We start from the raw sequence: 19005 nt of genomic DNA, 5'->3' as shown, positions 1-19005 counted from the left end.
TGCGCAGACACTGCCGGATTGAGTTGCTCTGCGCATAACCTTTGTTGAGCATTTTGGTGATAAATCTGACTCGAAGTTCACACGAAGTTTGCGTCGCTCGAAAGTCACAGGAGGGGGGAAAGATGAGTGTCGATGGCTGCTCACACTTAAGTAGTTTCAAAGCAGCCAAAGGGACCGAACCTTTCCGTTTCATTCATTCCTATTTTATCGCCTGCACGACAGCTGACACAAGACGACAGAAGGTGAAAGCCTCTCTTGAAACTTCACAATAAAATGTTTGACTGTTTTATATGCTCTGTCTACTATCAGTTCTTTAATGATGATGTCATAAGTAAAGATTGCGTAGTTCGAACAGTGACTTCCTATATTACGCATTAGCCTTGCAGTATGCGATGCCCACTTGCTTACATGAACTTAATACTCCGTTGAGCGAAATCCGGGTTTCCTGGAAATGTCAGACGATATTTTGCAGTGAGATGTGAATTTCTTTACGTTTTGTGGAATCAATACGGCTTTTGGCAATAAATAACATACTTATCAAACTATAAATACTGACTAAATTCAAAATCACAGTCATTAGTCATTTGGTTCAATCGAAATACTGTGACTTCAAATGTACACAAACAAACAAAAGACATTGAAAAAACAAGTGCTGATTTGAAATTGGAGTCACAGACTGTCACAAGTATTTTTGCAAAGTACTACTATGTAGTACATGTGTATAGGACTCTTGTAACTGATACTTGCATTTCTTTTCTGTTGCCACAGTTTGGCAATATGTATGGCCCTGTTACATTTTGAGTACAAAACAGTTGCACTACATAGTGGGATGGTAAAATATTTTAGAGAATGTTATTTTCCTATGAAATTATAATGTTTGGGCTACATTTTAAGTTCATATTTACAATATGACACAGTGTCTTCTTTTTGCTTTTCTCTGATGGACAAATGACATTCTCATTAAATGAGAATAGCTATTTACTTTTTGTTATGACGAACAGCAACTAAATGCACCATTTCAGGTACAATTGGGTAAATTGTTCACTTTTTAATGTAAAATATTCACAAGACAACCAAAACATGTTGATCCACAAGCTACAAACATATGTAGGTTTTACTGAGTGCACATGTTCTGAATGTTTTCATTCGGTAAAATAAATTTGTCCAATGTCCTTCCTGCTGCTTGTTTCCAGGATTCATTTCATTTGCAGACATTGTACATAAAAAAATGAATTTCTCTCAACTTAAGCATTGTATGGGACTTTTCAGGCCAAGTCCTGCCTGTGTCACACATGTAGGAAGCACTGTGTGCGTCTCCATGCCTGTCTGTTCTGTGTCTACTTCGGCTGCTACAGTGATCGACACATCCATGACCATGCCAGGAGCAAGAAACACAACCTTGGTAAAATAAAACTGTCATGTATGCAGTGTTTTAAATTGAGGGGTGGTGCTGTCTTTAAGGTTTGCGTTAATCGTACTGCATTTGCAGTAATAGTGCTCCAGGTGCCTTGAGAATTGACCAAGAGGAGAACTTATTCAGCGTTCCTGTTTACCTGTAATTACCAGTTTTTTTACCAGTAAAATTAAGCTTGGACCGGTAATTCATGTGACTGCCAGTACCTTATAAATCTTTGTTGTTGAGCAAAACAACGGTGATATTCAATAATTCATATAAGTACATTTTTCGAACAAAGTCAGAGGGTTTCCTCTTTTCTGTTTCTAGGTTAAATATCCATTAGTAGCGACTTCGTCTCGAAATATTTATAAGAAAGCAGAAGAGAAAATTGTGACTGAAGTTTGTGTAAATGACGTATAGATCTAACTAAGTTACGTACGAGATGACATCTTTGCACTGAACATGATGTTGCAAGAATTAAAACCAAATAATTTTCATACGTTTTTTTATTTGTTGATAATTGGGACTGGCAAAAATTAGGGGAGGACTGGCAATTTCAAAAGCCAGCGGGAAAACTGTTATTAAACATGTTAAAACAATACAAAAATTAAGTTTGTTTTCAGATGTTGAGCGGTAGTGAACAATCCTAGTTCAAACGTTGATGGACATAAAGCTTTTGGGGTAATAGTTACTAGTCAGTGATATAGGTCAACCCTGTCTACCCTGCTGTTTTATATAACAAATATTTGATACACACAAGAAGATATGGACTGTCTGATTATTAGGGCTGTGACGAGTTCAAATTTACTACCCGGGTACCCACTGTAGGTCTCAGGAGATGTCTCATAGCCTTGGCAAAACATATTAAAATACATGTATTAAACAATCTGGTCATTCATACACTGAAGTTGAATTAAGATATATCTTTGTTCAGCCATATGAGAAATCAGAAGGAATGGGTGCATGGTCAAAAAGAAATGCGAACATTAGTGACTTGTAGTTTGACACAGAGTTCAAGATAATTTTTGTCATTAAACAATATATCACATGACCAACCACAGGTCCGAGTAGTTCTGTGGGTACCCGGGTCCTTCTCAGTACCCACCCGACCCCGGGTACCCGAGTTACCCGTCCCAGCCCTACATATTATGTACATTTTTGGTCTTATTTTGGGGGTGCATATAATTAGTTACTTGAATTGTGGTTTATTTCAGCCATTGACATGGTGTATGGAGCCATCTACTGTTTCTCCTGCCATGACTACGTGTATGACCGAGAACTGGAGCTGTTGGCTTATGGACTGGGGCGGAAATCGGCATCCTCGCTTGGTCAGTCGGACACATGTAATATCCTGTCATTCTTCTTGCATCCATAATATCCAGAATAATAGTATGATGGCTGGAATGAGATGTACTGATGTTTGAAGGGATCTGCACTTAGTGAAGTTATTATATTTTCTCTTTGATACTAATAGTTATAAATTTGGTGGGGAAGAACTATTAAAAGATATATTCACCATGTCCATCCTCACTAAAAGATTTTTCAGTTACATTATCGCATTTAACATGTTTAACTTGTGCAAGGTAAATTTAAGAATAAATATAAGTGCATGTGAGTCGGGTGTCTTGCAGCAGCGATTTAACAATGGTAACAAGATTTCCTGTAACATTTGCAGGCCTGAAAGGGTCACTGACTCCTTGGGACCCATCAGAAGAGGAAGTTGCACTCCTGAAACTGAACCCCAAACGAAGGAAAGTTGAAGAGAAATCGACCATAGGTATGTCCCATCACATCCTCATGGTGAGATAGTGGAACAATACACTTAAAATGGGGGTTTGGTTTTATATAAAGATGTAACATTGAATTATGTGTTATACATGTTATAAGAGGGTTCTGATTGGTTCAGCAATAGAAACTAACTGTTTTAGTCCACTAGTCCTTATAATGATAATGTATAGCAAACCCCTTAAAAATGGCAAATTTCTATTTCTATTATGATACCTTAACCTTTGGGCAGTTTTGTCAAGGACTACAGGACTAGTGCCAATTTCTAATGCTGTTCTGATGCTGTGACAACATTGGTCTGATTTTTTAGAGAGTTTCTTTTCAAGCAATCCAGTCATGTAGGTGTAGATTTATCCCAATGGTAGGTGTGAGCAAATTGTGGAGCACGTCTCACTAGCTGCTGATGTTGCTGTGTATTATTATGCAAGTGTCATTGGCAGGTCTTCGAGGTTTGATCAATCTAGGCAATACCTGCTTCATGAACTGCATCGTCCAGGCCCTTACTCACACACCCATCCTCCGTGACTACTTCCTGTCTGACCAGCACAACTGCCAGACATCCAGCAACTCCAAGCAGTGCCTCGTCTGTGAGATGTCACGCCTGTTTCAGGAGGTATGTTAATAAATCTCATTACAATCAGGTCTTTCACCTCATTACATTATTACTCTGCATGAAGATCTGAAAAACCCTCCATAGAGGGTCACGTCAGGTGTACTGAGTGATCTTTGGTCCTAATCTAAATGGAGCCGTGAAGATTCCAGGGTAGAAGAGGTCTTCAGCAACCCATGCTTGCCGTAAAAGATGACTATGCTTGACTATGCATGTCATCGATTCCAATTGTGGAGATCAATGTTCATGATATCAATCACTGGATTGTCTGGTCCAGACTCGATTATTTACAGACCACCGTCATATAGCTGGAATATTGCTGAGTGCGGCGTTAAACAACAAACCAACCAACCAACATAATCTAAATGAAGGATGCTTGTATTGTTTTTTTAACTAATCAGATCAGATGTCAGTTTTTAAAAATGATTTGACTTCAATGTTTAACCCCTTTGATTTCAAAATTTCAGCCTTAACAGTGGAAAACCGACACAGAACATAAGTAGTCCTTAGATGTTCTCCCTTTTGGATGTAGATACTTGTGGCACTCATAAACATAATGATGTAATAGCAGTCATTATTTTTTCCATTCAGAACTGCTGTTTATGCTCCTTTTCGAGATACTGAAATCAGATATGCTGCTCTGATTCAGTCTGAATGCTTCACTTGGTCATACCAGGAACATAAGCTTCAATGCTAGTTGGCCTACTGGAATGTTCACCTGACTACCTCTTATAGAGGGTTTTCAGATGTTCGCATAGAGAGTAAATGATTTTAATGAGACTGTGTTGATGGACCTAATGTCCAAGAAGTCTTGTTTTGTATTATAACTGTTTGTCGCCTGCATCTCAATATTCACCGTGAAGAACTGCAAAGTGACGGACTTTAATCACATGCTTGTGTCAGGCAATACTCACTGTCTCCTGTATCTAGTCCAGTTGGTTACTGAAACAATGGAGGGCCAGACTAGCTGCTGCAATAGCTGCAATGTTACACCCCTAAACTTGCCAGGTTTTGCTGGTTGCTGTTTTAGGGCTAAAAATAATCCTGATAAGAATATTGGTCTGTACAAAATGCTGTCCATACCCTTGCTCATGGCTTTTATCAATGTAAACATTTGCAACCTAAGGCATTCCAGTTACATACAGTGATAGTATAGACCCTGTTAGTTTGCAAACACTACCTTCATGATGATAACTGTTGTGAATGGTGGGATGTAAGGACATTACTCCTTACCAATATTTCGGTAATCAAGAAAATGGTTGCAGGTAATCTAGTGCCTTTCACATGAAACACTGTTGTCAGGATTGACAAGATTTCCCTTGAATGGTATGATGTTTCTCAACCCGATGCACTATTTTGAGCATTTTACTGTCTGCTCTTTTTTCTATTGTATTGTATTCCAAAGGGTTTAATCAGAGAGTAAGGTATTCCAATATTTGGAGTCAACAGAAACCTTTGACCTTCATCTTCAGTCAGGAATGTCACAGTGGATCATGTTTTAATAGACAGCTAAATGGTTATTTAAGACAGTCTTTTAATTAAATTAAATATACGAAGGGCTCTTTAGTACAAGGCTGCAATTTTGAAAGTTAATCTATGTCAAACACTCTTTCAAACAAGCCACTATTGATTGCTAGTTAATTTCAAGATCATGAGCTAGAAATTCTGTGCTAAGTTTGTGATAGATAAACAGACAAATGGAGATCACATCCCTTCCGTAACAATGCTACAGTGTGATAGTATGAAATGGGCCCATGGTATTTATCAAAAAGTATGGAGATATAATACCCTGGATAGACTGCAGTTTGAAGTGTCTCAATTGGTGTTTGTAAAACATGCTTTTGTTTGTTACAGTTCTACTCAGGGGTTCGGACACCTCACATCCCGTATCGACTGTTGCACTTAGTGTGGACCAATGCTCGGCATCTAGCTGGCTATGAACAACAGGATGCTCATGAGTTCCTCATAGCTGCGCTAGATGTTCTACATAGACATTGCAAGGGTAAGATTTCCAAATTAACACAAGGCAGGTCAAATTTGAACCTTTGTTACCTTGGTTTTGAAACACTACTAATATCTATTTGATAAGACTGTTTGCAGACTGGTGTTAGAGAATCATCAGATCCATTCGTCCAAGTGGACTTAATCATGTTAATGTCAAGGACAATTTTTAAAGTTATCCTATCTCACACTATGCATTTCTCTTTCTTCTTTTGATTCTGAGTGGAAACATGTTTGAAATAAAGGTTTTCAGCTCCTGAAGTTACTGTATCCGTACATACCTCATGAGGCTCATGTGGCCACGATCAGCGCCCAGATCTAGGTTCTGCAAGCTGTGCAAGGTGGTTGACATACTTGAGCTGATCACATGTCTATCCCAATCAACTCATTCTTTTTCAAATCGCCACACAACGGTGATGTGTTGTTAGTAATAGGGATGGATACTCCTCTTATGACTCGGACACTATTCATCACGTCTGGGGTCGGAGGATGAACGTTACAATGATACTACATGTCTCAATCTTCTTTCACCTATCCGGGTTTCAAACCATGAGACTACCCTCATATTTTTTTCTTTTGTCAACGACGGGATTATCCTTGGAACCCTGCCTAATACGGTACTTACACACGTGAACTGGAATGATGTCTCCACCCCAATTTGGATGGCTTGCTGTTCCTTCTGAACCAAATCATACACTTCTGAACCTACTACATGACAGACTCCATCTCAAGTTATCCCTACATCATGGATCTCTAGTTACAGGCTGTAATAGCAGCATGTCTTCCCCAGTCGACAACCAATGTACTGACTGTGGTACCTCCCTCTGCATCGACAGCTGCTACATCCCTTTCAGTGAATCAACCTCTAGAATCCGAATCAGACCACTATACCTCCCCAGCTATCTGGGAGCTTCGACATCGCAGATCAGTGCTTATCTGGATAGCAGAGAAGCTACAACTGTCGAAAAGCACTTAAACAGAAGACACCTTATCGTCATTTGTTGTAACTTCAGCCTCATCGCTGAACATCACGCTTCCTCTGAGACCAGTCCTGCAGGATATGGCATCCAGTTTAGACAAAGAATTTGGATGCTATCACTGTCTTCATGATAGCCTCAATCTCCACACTTTGTATTGGCAAACGCAGGCACTCAAGGCTTGGCTACAGTTGCTCCTGAACTGGATTGAGACTTTGCAACATTAGCTCCAAAGTCTGTACTCTTGTTCTTCAGTGGTAGAGAAGGATCTCATTTACCTCAATACCACTGTTTGAAAGACACTCCCTTTGATCTCTACCATTTTATCGCTTTAGCTCATGCATCTTCCCCACAAAAATCTTGTATTTGAGGTGCTGTGACCCTCATCCAGGATAAAACGACAGCTTTACTAGAACTTCTAGCTCACCATGTGGGATCCATCACTACTCTTTGTGGACACGAAAATTGTACCATCTACCTCTAAGGGATGACCTTCTTCATCAACCATACTCTCACTCTCAGCTCAACCATTGATAGCTAAGGGCTATTCTGTACAAGTGGCCAAGACCATTGCAGGGGCTCACAGGTCATCTACGAAAGCATTGTATGACCATAAATGGAAGGCATTTGAATCGTACTGTCATTCACATGCTATTACATTTCTCCTCTCTCGAGGGGGCTTTTTAATCCTTTTTAGAAGATTGCAGAGGCTAGAGACTTTTAAGTGCATTTGATCAATTATTGGAGTTAATTTAAATTTGTATGATTTGTCATAGTTTTATGTTTATATGTTTGTAATCCATTACAAAAATGCGAAAGATGAAGCTGTCATGGGTATGTAAATGCAAATTAAGGCTAAGCTAGAACATTTTTCTTTGGTGGGATTTGGCCATTGTCATTCATAAAATAAAGAGCTGCCTAGTCTAAAGCTGCAAAGATGCTTCCTTTCATCTCTGAAGTCTGGTTTATGTCTAAGTTTACAAACCTTTCAAAATATTCGTGATATGAGATATTAAGATGGTGTGATGAGTGTTGTATTTGACCAGGTACCAATGGCCTCAACTCTAACAACCCACATCACTGCAACTGTATCATAGACCAAATCTTCACGGGGGGCCTGCAGTCAGATGTCACCTGCAAAGAGTGCAAGTAAGTCGACAATAACAACGTGGACATTTAAGTCGTGCAAGATAGTTTGTTTGTTTGCAATAACAAGATGATGTCAGTGATTTACGTAGACCTGCTCGGAGGCCCCATTCTACAGCTGATGTCAGTATGCATTCCCAATTGGAAATAAGTCTTGTCTCATGTTTATCAATTACTGTTATCGCTTCACTGCACCTGTGGTCTAGCGGATAGTGTCTGCCTGGAAATGAAAGGTCCGTGGTTCAAACCCTGACCACGTCATACCAAAAAACGTTAATAGATACTTGTTGTTACTTTGCTTTGGCACTCAGCTTTAAGGGAATAGGAGGGGATACTGTGCCTGAGTGGGGTATCCTTGTTATCTCAGTCAGCTAGCTAGCTCTATAAAACCAGCACTAGTCCAGATTAGTGCAGACCGACACACATCCCTATTTACATGCAATACTTTTGATCGCAATGTTTAGCCTCACCTGACCTGGTTCTGCCTTTGTAGAGCGACTTGTATCTCACTGATAACAGGACCAATCAGGAGATGGATGGGAAGAGGATTTAATGTTTAGTTGTACATTATTCCATTGAATGCAATGTTAAAACACAATTGAACAAAATAATGTTTTCTCTCCAATTTTCCGGCCAAGGACACATGGTTTGGATTACTAGATAAATCCCTGTACACACAGACCTATGAACATCCAGGTTAGAATAAGTTGTCAGACTCGCTGACTTCGTTCATGCATGTCATTATATCCCAATTGTGTGGAGGAATGCTCATGATGTCAATCTCTGGATTGTCTAGCCCAGACTTGATTATTGTCAGAAAGGCGTCATGTAGCTGGAATATTGCTGAGTGCGGCTTTAGACAACAAACACATACTCAAAACAGATATGACACCGAGCATGCTGAGAAGTTTATAGAATGTGTTAAAAAGGAGGGTGAGGGGATGGAATGTTGTGACAGGAAGGTGGGGTGAGTTAAATGTAGCACCATAAGATGGGGAGCTGTGTGAGGCAGGGTGTAGTTCCATTATGTATTCTATAATATGTATTCTAGCCCAACCTGTGGAAAATGTCCTATAAACTGTCCATGCTTTGTATAAACTTTTGAGTGGTGTTATCAGAATGGGGGTGGTGGGATGTGGAGTGAACAGGTTGGGGAATGAAAGGTTGAGTGAGAGAGTTGAGAGAAAATGGTGGAATTGAGAATACAGCCTCTTGTTTGGCCTGATATATTTGTAGGAGGGGATGTCTTATAATGGATTCTGTAGTATGTGACTGTTTCTAATGTTCAGATTCTGACATTGAACATACCTTTTTTGTGTGTACGAAATGTTGATAATTTATAACTAAATATGTCTTTCATGTTTCAGTAACGTTTCCACAACGATTGACCCTATATGGGACATCTCGCTAGACTTGGGCCCAGGGCCCCCTTCCTCTAACAACAACAACTCTCACCTCTCTATCGAATCAGGTATATCGAGAAGTAAATATATTTCCAGCAAACCTTTTTTTTGACGTACCTGCATCACCCCTTTCTCATTCAGGAAGTATGAAGTATTGAACATGTTGGACACTCACTTTGTAAAATCAGTACGAGACACACATACATGTGTGAATCTGCTTAATGTTTATTGTGGACCCTTGAAGATCCGGGTTGGAAGAGGCCTTCAAAAACCCATTCTTGTCGTAAGAGATGACTGATGGGATCGGGTGATCGAGCTCGCTGACTTGGTTGATGCAAGTCATCATATCCCAATTGGATCAATGCTCATGACACCAATCCCTGGATTGTCTGGTCCAGACTTAATCATTTACACTTTGCTGTCATATAGTTGGAATATTGCTGAGTGTGGAATAAACAACAAATAAACAAATCATGTATATTGTGGACATGTTGAGTTGTAACTTTTGTCTGTTAATTGTTAATCATTTTACAAGTGTTGAAGCTTGATGGAAACAGGTTATTCTTGTTGCGAATAACAGCTTTGATTCACTTTGATTCACTTTGATAGTTGCAGGGTGTCTGTATGGTCTAACTCACAGCAGTTCACTATACAAGTTGCATCCTTCAGCAATGCCAGGGTCCACCTGTCTTGGGTTTGAATCCTAAATTGATGGATTGTGAATTTTGGTCTGTCATCACCATACATGAGCTCTTAGCTTTTGCCAGAGTGGTAGTTGTCAATGACCTGCATCACTTTGTGGCTTCCACCTGCTCAACGCTAAGCTGATCATTAACCAGTACTTTACTTGACAATGCAGCATCACACATCTGTAAGCATCCTATCAGTTCCCTTCTACGCATAAATATCCAAGAGTTACCGATCTTTTCTTAGGTATTACAGCAAAGCTACTACAGTGGTCACTCTTCTAACCTACGTTCACCTACATTTATCTAACTTAATGTTTAGTTTGACAAGGGAAAAAGTTTGAAAAAAAGATGTTGAATTTGTGTCAATGTACCTCCTTTGCTTTCAATAACCTCGTCTTAGGATATGATGTCATATGAGCCTGAAACAGCTCTAGGGCCCCCGACAAGAAATGATGGTTTCATTTTACTTTGCAGAAGTAGAAGGATATGAAATAATCTTGGATTGAAAATAAGACATGTCACATGAGGCTTGCTAAGGAACATGTAAAGTGCCCAGAACTTTCATTTTGTCCAGAAAAGTTTGTGATTCAAGTTGCATTCAGTCGACTGTCATGCTGCGGACATTTGGAAGACCCCTGTTGATACAACCCATTGTATTTTCCAGGTTACACTAACAGTCCAGGGACCTATGAACCTACCTCATTGATTGAGTGCTTGAAAAGGTAGGTGACTTGGTAACGCTTCTGTATGTTTACAGCCTACTGTACGACACGCCATTGGGTGGATAAATCCTTTTAATGTGATAGTTGATGTCATCAGTTTGTCATTTAGCATGAGGAATGTGAACAAACATTTTTTTTAAATAAATCAGATTTCAAAGGTTTATTGCAAACATGATAGTATATTGCAAGCAGCAATTCAAAAACCAAATCTCTTTTTGATAATATTGGAAAGACCTGATGAACATGATTTAGATTTCTTTCAATATGATATGGTTGTATTTCATTGTTTACAACTATAAATTCTGGAAAGTTGAGTTGTATGTTTTTTAAATAATTTCAATGGTTAATGGTCACATTATTATGTTTATATCCATCCATATTCTCATTTGGTTTATCCAGTCTGTGGAATTCACCCTGAATAGTGTGCCTAAGGTGTGACTGGAACTATGGTCATGGGTTCCATTCACTGTTTGCCCTGATTATTTTTCTAGGTATGTCAGCACCTTCCAATGTTCATGGGTTTCACCAAAGTGTTAAACAACAGAGACATGCATCATTGGGACTTTCCTTTCCACATTAAGCTGACACCAGTGACATAACTGGAATACTCTTCAAAGCATCGTTGAACCAAACTCTCTCATGTTGTGCACCAAGACAGTATTTCGACACACATTGTATCCTCTACAGTCAAATCCTGTCAATCCGACATGGTTGCATATGATTATGTTGGATAACAAGTATGTCAGATAAACAGAATTAAGTAGTATCAATGTTTGTGATCGAAAATCGGATAACTAAGCAACAGATAATGAAACATGTATGTTGTAATTAAATAATTAAAAAGCAAATATAAATATTATTATGTTTTCATGGTTCTATTGTTAGTGGTATATGTTCTCTTATCATGCAACCTCGAAAGGTTATTCTGATCTACAGTTACAGATTGTATGACTGATTCAAAATACTTTTCAAAGAATAAACTGGAATGTAAGTCGCCAGTTTAAAACTAGTGTAACAAAGCTCAAGAAAACTGCTTTCTTAATGGTTATTGTTGACTTCCTGTTAGTCATTTCATTGGCCAGAGTTTGCTCTGATGTGACCTGTAATGGGATGGCCTCGGTAGTAGTGAGAATTTAGATCTGATTTTTTTGATCGAGGAAATCTAGAAATGTAATTAATCTTGTTTTGTTCATGTAAAGGATTAATTGTTTGTTGTTAAGCAAGTTTCACTCCAGCCATTGAGTATGCAGCCACAGCCGACACAGCTCGCATCAAAACATGGGGTGGTGTACTCATCGGCAGATGACCGCACAGTATACTGATCATTGTGCTGGATTAACGGAAACTGATTAATGTGTGATTTTAGCAATTTGTTGCAAATAAGGTGTGTCAGAGAGCCAAACTGTCGGATTAAGGGATCTAAATAGTGCTGATTTAATACTTTCCCATTATGAGTGTCGGATAAAGCTGATTGTCGGATTAACAAGACTTTTCAACTATGTTCATAATTTTATTTTCGACAATATTCATTTTTTCAATTTTCAATGACATCCTCCCAGTGAGTGCAGCCAAATAGGTCCCCAGCAAACTATGATTGTCGTAAGAGCTGACAAAATAGATCATGTGGTCATTTGGTTGATTGTGTGTCCATCCTACACCCACAACATGGATTATTGCTCATAATATCAAGTAATGTTTCGTAATGGGGCAAACAAAAAATCAACGACATCCCCATCACAATCAAAGTGGTCTGATGCTTGTTGTGTCTGCAGGTTTACAAAACCTGAGCACTTGGGCAGTTCAGCCAAGATCAAGTGTAGCAAGTGTCACAGCTACCAGGAGTCCACCAAACAGTTGACAATGAAGAAACTGCCGGTGGTGGCATGCTTCCATCTGAAGGTGAGTGGCTACACAAATATTCCCCTAATATTGCAGCAGGTGACAGATTGAATGAATTTCAAACATATGTGCCCATATGAGGAATTAATGAGCAAATGCTTTGACCCTTGACATACCCAGAGACATGTTTTGTCAAAAAATAGATTTTGATTATCGATCAGATTGTCTTGACTGGGCACTGCCATTTTGTTTGAAGCAAATACGGAGCACCTTTAGAATACAGTACCCCAACTTCTCGTGAGGACGGTCTCTGCCGTAGGTCACATGTCTCAAAGACAAGCAACCAGTTTTTGTGAGAATCCGTCGGACGCGAACTCGCAACCTTCGGATTGTTAGCCCGACTGAGCTACGTCCACACTGTGAAACAAAGTGCAAATTTACCTAGTCATGCCTACAACGTTACGGAACTGAACGAAAAAGGTTGAATAGGTGACGGACTCTTACGAAGGTTACGGGTAGGCATGGTGTCTGGTGACTTTAGTCTATCGACACTTACGAATGATCCCAATGACATTTGGCACACTCGTCCCATTCCGTAATCTACAAGATACCGAGTGGCGAGGAATGATCCGATATGGCGCGAACTGAAAACGGCTCAAGGCGTCAAACGTCAGATGTCGAACTCGCGAGTACGCATGAATGACGAGTTATGTAATAATTCGTCGGGTGGATTTTGTGACAGAAAAGTGTGTTAGGGAACACTGTGAGGATGATGTGGATAATAATAAGGAACGAGGGAGGCATGCTGCATGGTTAGTGACGACACAACGGTAAGTTCGCTTTTGAATCAGTACTGAAAAAATGTAGCAGGTGAAAGTGGCTTGTGTGAATGTTCCAGGACAGTTTCCAGTAGCCAAAGTATTCGACACAAAACCATTTAATTCTTTTTACTTGATGTTTTTGTGTGAAGAATTACGTTTAGGAGAAACTAAACGGGTAGATTTACCGAACCCTAATGATCGTGAAGGGATGATTGATCGTAAAGGGGATCCAAGGGCTAAGGACAGAATTCGCGTAATCTAATAGCCACTAAACCGGTACCTAACCCTAATGATCGAAAAGGGGTGATTGATCGTAAAGGTGATCCAATATATAATATCCCTAATAAACTACATTCTTTTGCATAATAATGAAAATTAATGCACCTAAAAAATAATATATGTATATTAGTTGCCATTTATAACCCTTCTAGCCACTTGAATTATGAGAAAATCGAAATAAAAAATATATAAAAAAAAAGTGCTTTCGTAAACTAGCGCTTGCTATAAAATGCGCAGCCGCAGGCTATATTCAGTAAACAAATATTCAAAACTCTCCACAGCGCTTGGCGTATTCAATGACATTTCGATGACCCTTGACGTCACAGGGCATTGTTTCGCCAGTGTGACTGGCAACAAAATACTACAAATTACATCATACCATATATCGCTGTGTATAAGGCGACCCCAAGTATAAGATGACCCCCCTGTACACGATGACCCCCCTGTACACGCCTTCAAAATCAACCCAAAATCCTATACTCCGTGTATAAGACGACCTGGAATGAAGCACACCACAAGTGCACACACTAACCTTATATATGCAATAAAAATTTGTTTATCTTGCGTTGTTTTTTCTACGATGAATGGTCGCGTGTGTAACTCAAGCACATGTTGCCATTTTTTGTTTACACGGTGCGACACCAAATTGGTGCACGTAAAATATAATTCATTTATGAAGTAATAACATATAAGAGACAATGGTGAGTAATTTAATCGCCAATTAACTATTTTGTAACCTGGCTTATATTTGCGTCACATTCAGCGTGTTTATTCCACAATCACTTATTCACACTGTCTCCAACAGTTGTTAATACAACTGTAAAAAGAGCGGGAATTGATTTCAGCTTCACCGGTAGGCTATTGTCACGTGTTTGAAAAGTTTGTGGTACTGTATTCTAAAGGTAGGCCGCAAATACAAGTGATAAGAGAGGTGGAATCTAATTGGTCTGTAGGAGGGACATTGAATTGACACAGCTTGTAATAGCCTAGTTGGGCAAGGGTGGAAAGTGGACTTTCACAGTCTGTTAACTCCCTTGCCTAGGGAAGATGACCCATATACGATATAGTACAGTGTGAATTTTGCACAGTAGATAATCAGTGAGACTAATGCAACACAATGCGTGCTAACCCCACTTGTTTATCAAGTACCTATCCCAGAGAAAGATCAATACAGTACCACAAGTTCCTGTTTTGATGTGTCTATCTGTATGTGGTTAAATAGGTATAAAACTTGATGCTCCACCCACTAACAATGTGTCATTTAGAGTTTATATACCTTAGTGAACATTAGAGTTTAGCTTAAAATGAAGAGTCTGTGTAGTGCTAATTATGTTGAAAATAGTGACTGTTACAGCAGTCAGGTATATGCCAGTTATATCACAGCAGAAAATATCAAGGCATGGCAAGAAAGGATATCTGTGGAAACCTGCTGAATTGGTCAGTGTTGTCATGATTAAGGTGGTCACATACATTTACCCGTATATGTTATGAGTTATTTTGAATTATTTAGCAACCTCATGTGTTTAAGAGTTTTTAAGAAGATGTTGTTTTGTGTATTGCAGAGATTTGAGCATTCCACGGGCTACCATAAGAAGATCTCAACATTTGTATCATTCCCAGAAGAACTAGACATGACACCCTTCATGTCTTCTTCGAGAAACAACAACAATGGCTACTCAAATCAAATTGTGCAGGTCTCTGCCAAAGGTCTTTCATGTGAAAACAAGTGAGTGGGAGAAACGAGAAGTTGACTTTTGTAGATGCAGCATCGGTTGACTTCAGTAGATGCAGCTCGGTTGACTTCCATAGATGCAGCATCGGTTGACTTCCGTAGATGCAGCATCGGTTGACTTCCGTAGATGCAGCATCGGTTGACTTCCGTAGATGCAGCATCGGTTGACTTCTGTAGATGCAGTATCTGTTGGCATCAATAGATGCAGCGTTGGTTGACTTCTGTAGATGCAGCGTTGGTTGACTTCCGTAGATGCAGTATCGGTTGGCATCAATAGATGCAGCATCGGTTAGCATCAGTTGATGCAGCTCGGTTGACTTCTATGGATGCAGCATTGTTCGACTTCCGCAGATGCAGTATTGGTTGACTTCAGTAGATGCAGTATTGGTTGGCATCAATAGATGCAGCATCGGTTAGCATCAGTAGATGCAGCTTCTAAAACTTATACAACTACAATGGGCAATGTATCATCGATTTTCATGAGAAGATCAATTTGTTTGAAGTTTCTGTGTGATAACTAGGTCTATCCTGTGCCACCAGAGGTCTCTCAGTATGGCAATTCAGGGCAAACTATCCACAACATGCAGTGCAAGGGACAGTGACCATCTCCATCGATCTCACTTATCAGTAACTTCGCACAACATTTCTCCTGTTTATTATTTGATTTGATGGATGTTTTATAAAGAAATCTTTCTATTTTGGTTTCTTGTTCTGACTTGACTTTTTTCTCTGGTTGGTCGAATCTGTAAACCAAAAATTTAGGTAAGTACTCTCTGAGCAAGTATTTATACATTCACATTTTTTATAAATTTTGTTACTTATTGATTTTCTTGAAGCATAAATTGGTATACTGATCACTGATGTTTCAGATACTCTTTGTTCTCTGTGGTGAATCACAGTGGTACCATAGAAACCGGTCACTACACATGCTACATCCGCCTCCACAAGGACCAGTGGTTCAAGTGTGAAGATCACATGATCACAAAGGCATCACCAGAAGAAGTTCTCAATAGTGAAGGGTAATGCCTTATGCAAAGTCCTGTCTGAATGAGACCCGTGAAGATTCCGGGGTAGAATAGGTCTTCAGCAACCCATGCTTGCCGTAAAAGGTGACTGTGCTTGTCATAAAAGGCGACTAACAGGATTATTTACAGACCGCCGTCATATAGTTGGAATATTGCTGAGTGCGGCGTTAAACAACCAACCAACCAACCAAACAACCAACAAACCTATCTGAATGAGAAACCTGTTGTGGCAGAACACATAGCAGTGAGCAGTAGACAGTCCTACCTAGAAACTGCAAACATAATTGTACACCACATGCTAGGTGACCTGGGTGGAATGTGTCCCCAGCTCCCCATTGCTATGAATACACAAAGTCTATTTATCTCAATGTCCCCATTGCGAGTTGTAAAAGGCAACTAATTTGGGATAATGTACGGGACAGAGTCAAATTAATCCCTTGTAATCTATGATGGTTGTACTGGATTGTCTGGTCCACTTGATTATTTACAGGCTGCCCTCATATAGCTGGAGTACTTCAAGACAACAGACAGATACTTGTTACCCCTTTCATCTTTCGCTTCAGTTATGTTTCACTTTCTTTTTCTTGGGGGAAACCTCTAAAACATAGTGATAGTTTGCCATGTCCTTTCCATCATAGACAAGGGCACTCCTTTAGATCAATGACTTGTTGCAATTGTTTACACAAAGGGCATTGAGTATGCCATTTAAACAATCCCTGTCATATTATAGCCCAGTACTGAATGCTTTTAGAGCTAAATGAAATATGCATTGGGACATTATTACCAAAAGCGATCTTAGCACATAAGCAATTTTGTATGTGAGCCGATGGACGGATAACATGATTTTCATAAGATGTTTGTGACGTTTTCTGTTTCCTAATTGTTTCTTTTCTCTTTCAGGTACCTTTTGTTCTACCACAAGCAAATCCTGGAGTATGAATGACATACGTGGCTCTTAGGAAATGTTTAATTTGTCAATTACTTGCTCAACTGTTGTAATTCAGGTGAAATCAAACGGATGCACTACACCTTGCCTGTCGCTGCCTCATCATTTTGCCCAGCCACGATTAACCCTCATCCAATAACCTGGAGCTGTACCTTGGGTGGCACCTTGGGTGGCCCAGCAATGTGACATGACTGTAAAGCCAGTGTACCGGTGGAACACACTATATGGTTGATAGCTGGTATAGCAAGTTGGTGATATTACAGACATATATTGCCATAATTACCACTCACTTCTTGCTGTTGGCAATGACAATTAAAACACTGCGTTTAAAAAGTCACAATGGGTAAAGGGTTACCGTGCTGATGTACAACCACAATCACTCTGCCCCACCCTAGTATTCCACCCTGTGTTGAGCTGCATCTGTATCAGACAAGTCTGATATACGGGTACTCAGATGAACGGCCAACACCACACAGCAGCCATCTACTTTGATGGCCTGGCATCAGTGGGAGAGAGCCTGCAAGGGTATTAGGTGAATGCTGTATAGATTAGCTAATCAAGCCACGAGGAGTGTCGGCTATCATCTGTACATATCATGAGAGTACTTCTACTTCAGTGTGAACAATACATGTGTATTGTCAAGTAGCTGTTTTACTATGCCAAAGATTATTTTGTTACTTTATGTTGTGATACGCTTCTTGCCTGAATGTGAAGCTAGGTTGGAGCTGTCAAAACGGCACCTTGACTCGTGCTGAAGTCTTTCAGTCAGTTTCTAGATTTACAACATCCTTCTCATTAAGTCGACAACAGTGACTGTAAAGTAGTGCTTCTTGGTAGATCGACAAACTAAATCAAAAACAAGTGCTGCCCTTTGATTGATTCTGAGTTGGTCTGTTTTGTTGAATTGTAACATACTATTTATAGTCCTTTGAATGTCATTTGGGAAAATTAAGTACTACTTAACTATAACACTGCCATTCTCACCTGGTGTGAGTTTTTTAAGTATTTATCAAAACAATTCTTTTGATTGGTAACATTGTGAGGTGTGGAAATTGCGTTTCTTTAACACACAGCATAGCTTTAGAATTAAAGCGATATACCAAGTTCATTAATTACATGCTTTGTAGTGGTTTCGGTTTTTATTTATGGTCAAGTTTAAATATCAAGATGGAGGGTGATTGTTATATTATGGTCCTGATTCTTGTTCCTATGTAATAACGAGTTCAATTGTTGCATTGTTGTTTTCAAAGCACCTTTGATGTTTATTGCTCTTGCACATGGTCTTGTTTAGTTTTCTGATCTTTACATGGTATTTCTTGGTTATCATTTTTTAAGTTACTTTTAAGATGAATAATTCTGTACATTTCTGTCAGATGGAAACAGAAGAAACAGCTAGTAATAAATGATGCATGTGACAACAATGGTTAACAGCTCAAAATATTTAGAAATCCTTAGAAATCTAGATATGAGGTCACACAGAATAATTATAAAAAAGAAATCAAAAATAATTTTGGTCACAATTAGTTTATTTAATTTATCAAAGAGGGAATGATGGGATATTTTAACAATATAAGTCCGAATGTTCTCAACTTGACATTTTGTGATGTCATTTAGAAACATTTTTAAAGAGTTAT

General features: G+C 39.3%; 1 protein-coding gene across 4 annotated transcripts; it reads left to right on the top strand.

The window, feature by feature from the left end:
• Positions 1 to 39: 39 nt before the first annotated feature.
• On the top strand, positions 40 to 18988 carry LOC139468079 (ubiquitin carboxyl-terminal hydrolase 22-like). Of its 4 annotated transcripts, none has more exons than XM_071249791.1 (13): positions 40 to 242; positions 1270 to 1402; positions 2611 to 2724; positions 3072 to 3173; positions 3622 to 3794; positions 5646 to 5793; positions 7816 to 7918; positions 9283 to 9386; positions 10672 to 10729; positions 12502 to 12628; positions 15231 to 15394; positions 16270 to 16419; positions 17326 to 18988. In XM_071249791.1, the coding sequence occupies exons 1-13, from the start codon at positions 123 to 125 to the stop codon at positions 17366 to 17368; spliced, it is 1539 nt and encodes a 512-aa protein (XP_071105892.1). In that variant the 5' UTR covers positions 40 to 122; the 3' UTR covers positions 17369 to 18988. The 4 variants fall into 4 exon arrangements, with proteins under 4 accessions (XP_071105892.1, XP_071105891.1, XP_071105890.1 ...); XM_071249790.1 differs by having other exon boundaries at positions 9283 to 9398; XM_071249789.1 differs by having other exon boundaries at positions 2611 to 2739.
• Positions 18989 to 19005: the final 17 nt, after the last annotated feature.

The sequence above is a fragment of the Haliotis cracherodii genome, unplaced genomic scaffold (assembly GCF_022045235.1).
Source record: "Haliotis cracherodii isolate W230 unplaced genomic scaffold, xgHalCrac1.p SCAF_2, whole genome shotgun sequence".
NCBI classification, from domain to species: Eukaryota; Metazoa; Mollusca; class Gastropoda; order Lepetellida; family Haliotidae; genus Haliotis; species Haliotis cracherodii.
The sequence above is the reverse complement of the archived record's forward strand: the minus strand, read 5'-3'. Positions and strand labels throughout refer to the sequence as shown.